Here is a 7,063-nt window from a genome sequence, read left to right as displayed (position 1 = left end):
AAAAATTAAATAAATTAAAATTTAAAAAAAAAGATAACCTGAGGAAAAATGCATAGGTCGGCCAGAAGAATCCAGTTAAGGCAAAGTAATCAGAAAATGTTTGTAATGGACTGGGGTGTAGCTCAGTGTGAGACATTTACCTGGGTTTGATCCCCAACAACACAAAAAAAGTTTTAAAATAAATTTTGACATAGAAAGGTTCTTAATGCATTCAATAATAATATATAATGGCTAGGCAATCATTATCATAATTTCAAATAATAATGAATGCAAATCATATGTCAATATAACTGTAAAAACACCAACCTAAGTGCAAGCATTTGTGACTTTCATTGGTGACAGTCACGGGTACTTATAATGACTGCTGTAGTTCTATTGACTATATTCTTCCTTTAGGCAATTCCCACATGAATGGAATGTTAAGAACCCCACTATTAAACTAAAATTAACATAATCCAGAACATCTATCCTGGTGATAGAGACAGACCTGACCCAGATCAACTTGCTTGGCTCCCTAATGAGCTCCTAAGTCTTTGCACTGTGCTTTGCTTTCCCATGTGGAAGAACTATTAAGTGAAGATGACTGGTCATTGTATATCCACATAGATTATGGACAACCACCCTGTAATCAGGGTTGGAAAACAAAGGGCTTGAGTGGGTTTTTGTCATTGGTGCCATGTGTCTGTCATCATGGAGACAAGCCTAGAGGCTATGTCCATTCCTGTCCAGACTCATGCTCTGCCCTCAGCAGTTCAAGGCTCTTCTCTCTTCTTGTTCCACGCCTCTGGCTACTCCTTGTCTTGTTCATTTACAAGAGGAGACCTAACTGTGAGTGTGCTGTCTTGCAGAAAACATTCTCCCTCCTCCAGGATTCCCACGGCCTGATCCCACTCAGGACTTGGGCTTCACTGTGAATTCCCATCTGAGCACCATCTTTCTTGTTGCCCTTTCACCTGCCTTTGATTTCCTGGGCCTGATATGTAACATTGTGGCCTAAAATGAGTCTTTTCTTGTAAGAATAGTGGTAGGGGGCTGGAAAGATGGCTCAACAGCGGTCAAGAGCACTGGCTTTAACTTCATTGGCTCTTGCAGAGGACCCACATAGCAGCTAATAGTCATCTATAACTCCAGTTCCAACCTTTGCACATTTGCTTGTACTGTTCCCTGGCTGTTGATTTCTTTGAAGACACCTCCTTCCCTTACTGGGAAGAATAAGCAACCCAATATGGTTCTTGTTGACGTCCATCTTTCTGGTTTGAGCATTAACAACTTGTTCACTATAATAGTCACCGACCCATGAAGGTGGAGAGATGGCTCAGTGGTTAAGGGCACTGACTGCTCTTGCAGAGGACCAGGGTTCCATTTCCAACACCCACATGGCGGCTAACAACTCTCTATAACTCCAGTCCCAGGGGAATCTGATGCCTTCTTCTGACCTCCAAGAGCATTGCATGACACAGGTGCACTTACACATATGCAAGCAATATAGTCAGTCACATAACATTAAAAAGCAATAAATAAAATATTTTTAAAAAAGAGTCACTGACCCATGCCTCTGACGGCTTTATGTAACTTTCTGAGGTCTGAGCTTTGAAAATCAAGCAAGTATCTAAGGCTTCTACTACCATCATCCTTATCACCTAGTGAAAACTTACTGCCATGTCAGATATTTGTTGTGTAATATTTTATTGATCCCTTACCAACCCTCGGTCTATATTGTTACTCATATGTGTGGTTGATGAATTAGGTTCAAAGGTATTATCCCTGTCTTGAGTTGAGGATTATTTCCATTTAACCATAGACTGTCTTCCTAAAGTTCTGATGTGGCTTCAGAGAAGAAGCATGTGGAATGATACGGGCAGCTAATATTTGCTAGGTTATCAGCTCCCCTCTGAAGCCATTTGGGTTCTCTGTATTGGGTCATTTTAAAGGAGACTTGGCTTTGGGGTGGCCATCTGGCATCAGTTCACGAAGCTTTTGTGAAATCACATGTGTTCTCAGGGTTGCCAGGAAAAAGGATACCTTGATGAGCCAAAATGCAAATTCCATAGGAGAGGAAAAGTGAAAGTGAGCTTGTTCACACTGTACAGGGCTCCAAGGAGTGACACAATTCCAGAGACACCATGTCCTGCCTTTAGGCTCTACCATATTACAGGGACAGTACTTAGCATTTGATCAAAAACTTGCCTCCCAACAGTTTGTTTCTTGGGTCACAAAAAGAAACAGGGATGACCCAAATTAAAAAGAAGATAATATTTGAAATACTCAAGCCTGTGTGTCTCCTGATGTTTGCAATGCAATCCTTCAAGAAACTGTTTTCTGGGGTAAGGGAAACAAGAAAACATTTCCTCACCAACCCCAGAGTTTCTCTTAGAGTCAAGACACTCGATTAGTTCTAAGCAAAGAAAAGGGAAGGTGGGGACCCTCATCCTAACCCATCTGAAAGGATTACTGGGGTCTTCACTGGCATTTTCAAGTGCTCTCCTTTAGCTACTTGACTTTTTCCTATTTATTTACTAAAGGGTTGTTTGATTGTTTTTGAGACAGGGTTTCACTATGTAGCCCTGACTGGCCTGGAACTCACTATGTAGACCAGGTTAGCCTCGGGCTCATAACAATCCACCTGCCTCTGCCTCCCAAGTTCTGGAATTTAAAGGTGTGTGCCCCCACACCCAACTTATTTATGATTTGTTGAGGGGCAGTGACACAGGGTCTCTCTGTAATCCTAACTGGCCTGGAACTTGCTATGCAGACCAGGCTGGCCTTGATCTCATAGATATCCACCTGCTTCTGTTTTCTGAGTGCTGGAATTAAAGGCATGTGCCACCACACCTGGCTCTATTTATGACTTTTGAGACAGGGTCTCAGGTAGCCCAGGCTGGCCATGAACTCCTGATTCTCCTGCCTCCACTTCTCCAGTACTGAAATTACAAATAGATATGACTCACCATATCTGGTTTTACCTCTTCTTTTCATCTCTCTTATCTTTCTCTCTTTGCTGGTTTTGCCTTCTCTAAAACATTTGTCCTGCTGGTCTGTCCATTGGCTCATGGTTATTTACCAAGTGGGCCTCATGCCTAAGAGGAAACAGTCTTCCAGAAGACAGTTTTCCTTGGGCCAAAGTGTTCCCTGGGCTTTAAACTCTCTTTTATTTTTGTCAATAACTTTCTGCTCTTTTCTTTGCCTCTCTCTGACTTTCTAAGTAATATTTGCAACCAAAGACTGAGCCTAAAGGGATCTAGTGATCATTGGTATTTGGACTAGCACAATTAATGGCATTATTTATAAGCAACGTAGTTTTGGAGCGTTTACTAAGGGACATTTTGAGATAGAATTTTTTGAAGATTATTTAAAGGCCCTTGTAAAAGATAATTAGAAGTTCAGTATGAGCCACAGTTTTGACTGTCTTGTAAAACTATATGCACATAGAGAGCTATTTTCCTTCAAAGACACTCAGGGCTAGAGAGATGACTCAGGAGTTAACAGTATATACTGTTCTTCCAGAGGACCCCAGTTCAATTCCCAGCATCCACCACAGGCAGCTCATAACTTCTTGTAACTCCAGCTCTGAACACACATGCATAAGCCCACACACACACACACACACACACACACACACACACACACACACAATTTTAGTAATAAAATCAAATAGAAGCATCTACTATAAAATGTATAAATAAATTTGAAAATCTGAAATATAACTTGCAACATAGTCTAACAAGAAGTTCTGAATAAATTTGCCTGTTCAAATGCAAGCCATATTTGGATGCAGAAGCTGAGAAGCCCCAATAATTTCAAGCCACATCAGCTGCTTATTTTCAGACTAGAGGAGACAGAATTATTGATTGTTAAGACCTTAGCAAAGGGGTACAAAAGGGGAGTCAGAAACCCACAAGGCTCCTGCTTGAAAAGTGGCCCAAACAGTTCAAGAGAGAAAGAGGTAGGATGGTGTTTGGGTGCTGTTATGATGACTCTTTCATTCTAAAATGGGACCATTGTGGCTACAGAATCTCACATGTGCACACAAAGCTGCTTCCAATGTAGTCAGAATTCTGGAACCTTTGAGTTTCTTAAAGTGTGCTGTGTAGTTCGACAACTCTCATATCCCTTATAAAGCTGACTGAAGCCCACCTCGAGGCCTCACCCTGAGAGAGGTCTAGGGTGAGATCTAAGAATGTGTCTGACAAATCCCCAGGTGAGGCTGATGCTTCAGGTCTGGGAGCCACACTTTGGGAAGCACTTGAATAGTGATTAGGTAGGTTCTAGAGTCAGATTTCTGGGTTCAAAGGTTGGCCTGACCTCTTGTGAACAGACAGGCTCCTGAAAAGTTAATTTCTTCCAGAAATGTTCCCTCACCAGTTTAAAAGACAATGAGGACAGGAACTGTGCCTGCTTTGTGGTCTTATTTGGAAGGGGGGACAAGACAATGCACAAAGGCACAAGCGGTACTTCCTGAAGTCCAATATTGGTGCTATTTCTCCAAGCCTACCAGTGCTTCAGAAATGCTCTAGGGCCCAAACCCTTCACCTTCCTCATCCACCTGCCCACAAAGAAACACTAGGATATCCTGGTGGTAGCAGTCTATGAGGCTTGGGGAATCTGGATCACTCAGACCTCATAGGTTGCTATGGGTCCTGCAGGCTCCTGCACACAGAATCCATGCTTTCACTTCAAGTCCACTTCAAAGACCAGTAACCAAACCCTATCTCAGGTACCACCAAGTCCACAGTGGCCAGCAGCATGGACACCCTGCAACACTTTTATCAGTGCTTGGTGCTTGGCATTCTTACTCGGAAACAAGTCAGCACAGAGCAGAAACACCCAATTTCTTATCCCAAGCACTAAATTTCAGACTTAGCTGCTCAATTTGAAAACTTGGACCACATACCAAGCATCTGGATTAACAGAGTCAACCCACCTAGATTGACAGTGCAGCCTTCTTGCTGTTTAATGCCATTATCTCTGCCCTCCCTTAACATTTTAAAATTAGATAAATAAAAAAGAACCAAGAGAAAAGCATTCAATTGCTTAGACTTGCTTTTTGTTTTTATTATCAACAATCAAGTTAATGGTACACTCTTGGAAAACTATATGCACATGTAGAAATATTTCCCTTTTAAATAGAAGCATTCATTATAACACGTATAAATAAATTTGAAAATCTGAAACATAACTTATGACAATTATGTTCACAAACATAGTCCAACGAGAAAAAAAAGAAAGAAAGAAATCAGACAGACATGCACCTGATAACAAAAATATATACCATTGTCTGAACCTGGTCTCTCTAAACACAAAGGAATTGAACCCGTGAGAACCTTATTACGCCATAAAGACACGCCATAGAGACTACAGAAGAGAAAAACATACGGTCACATAGACAGTCTGTACTGATATTAACACGATACAATTGAATCACAGAACACAGTTGTAGAAAGATACCGAAAAAAGTTAAAGCCTCAACATTCAACTAATATCTATAGTTTGTGCCTTTTAAAGTAAAAATAAAAAACAAAACCAAAATCCCAACAGAGATGTCTAAACTGCGCAGAGAAGGAATCATCACTATACAGTCCATCCACCCTACAGGATGAGTCCAGCTCGGATCACTCCATCAGAAACGCAAACCGAGACACTTTCTGCAAACGCGCGTGTGCCTTTCCCTTGCTCGGTAGATTTCTCTGCATCCAGCTACGTGGTCTGCAGTTGATTCCAATCCAAAGCAGTGCCCAAAAGTTCAGTAAAAGCTGGTGGAAGGAGAAAATGCCGGTGGGGGTGGCGGGAGAGAAGAGGAGCGTTGTGAAATATGAGACACAGTTTGCTGAGTTCGTGGATGAAAAGGCATCTCATGTACAGGGCATCTTTCAGGGCCTAGAGGCTGCGAAGAGAAGATTCGGGTTTGGGTGTAGCCACGGTGTGGGATTCAATTGCGCTAATGGCGAGATGGTTTCCAGCGAGGTGGGGACAGGCAAGCAGGCTCCAGAAAGTCACTTTGGCTGCCAGGACAGTCTGAGCGAGTGGTCTCTGTGGTGGCCCAAACCCAAGGACACGAGGGGACCGGGGGCTGGAAAGGCGCCTCTGTTCTCTCCTAAAGAAGAGCCCCAAGACAGTCCTTGTAGTCAGGAGCGCGGGAATTTAGGGGTTCACAAGATCAAGCCCCCAGCGCCAGTTACTGCACCTCCTTTTGCCCCCTTTGTATTTTTCGTTTTCCCCTCCACTTGGACTTTTAAACTTTTGTGGGTCCTTTTTTCTGGTTGCTGCCTTCCAAATTTTTTATTTTTTCTTCTAAGAAGTCACTGAGTTGGTTGTGGCCCTCCCATCTCTCCCTGTCACCTGCTTGGGCCACAGACACACATTCTCCGAGACAGACATACACCTGACACGCAGACACAGCCCCCTGAGAGTGCCCCGAAGTCCAGGCCGCGCTGCGCACAGCCCCTGGTCAGCAGGTGGAGCCCTGGCCTCTGCGCGGCCCGAGGCAGGTGTGAAGCCAGGGAAGTTTTTTGTTTTGTTTTGTTTTGTTTTGTTTTGTTGGGGGGATTTGAGGAAGGGGGTAGGAGTGGGGTTGAAATGAGAGCGACGTCATTTTCTCGGTATTCATATCGCGATTACTTTAAGCCCTCGACGACTAAGCCACGGCAGCAGCGACAATAGCCTCGGGCCTACACGCTCGCCCACTCGCCCGCCCGGCCCCGCTCGCCCGCCGCGGCCGCTGCGCAGCCCAGATCAGAACATACTGCTCTTCACCAAGGCGGCTTTGGCACCGTTGGGTCTTTGGAGCGAAGACAAGACGCTGGCGAAGGGGCCCCCACTTTAAGCCCTCGACGACTAAGCCACGGCAGCAGCGACAATAGCCTCGGGCCTACACGCTCGCCCACTCGCCCGCCCGGCCCCGCTCGCCCGCCGCGGCCGCTGCGCAGCCCAGATCAGAACATACTGCTCTTCACCAAGGCGGCTTTGGCACCGTTGGGTCTTTGGAGCGAAGACAAGACGCTGGCGAAGGGGCCCCCAAGCGAATCCGGGATGGAGGTGATGGGGCCCGGCCCCGGAGCCCAGCCTT

The 7,063-nt window shown here is 44.6% G+C and overlaps 1 protein-coding gene across 1 annotated transcript in view; it reads right to left on the bottom strand.

The window, feature by feature from the left end:
* Positions 1–6,929: 6,929 nt before the first annotated feature.
* Positions 6,930–7,063, bottom strand: part of Phox2b (paired like homeobox 2B) — a 2,822-nt gene continuing 2,688 nt past the window's right edge. The window contains 1 exon segment of the mRNA XM_029560681.1: positions 6,930–7,063. This exon segment is cut by the window's right edge and continues 145 nt beyond it. Within this exon segment, the coding sequence (XP_029416541.1) occupies positions 6,930–7,063 (134 nt within the window).

The sequence above is a fragment of the Nannospalax galili genome, unplaced genomic scaffold, assembly GCF_000622305.1.
Source record: "Nannospalax galili isolate Female #2095 unplaced genomic scaffold, S.galili_v1.0 scaffold772, whole genome shotgun sequence".
Classification (NCBI taxonomy): Eukaryota; Metazoa; Chordata; class Mammalia; order Rodentia; family Spalacidae; genus Nannospalax; species Nannospalax galili.
The sequence above is the reverse complement of the archived record's forward strand: the minus strand, read 5'-3'. Positions and strand labels throughout refer to the sequence as shown.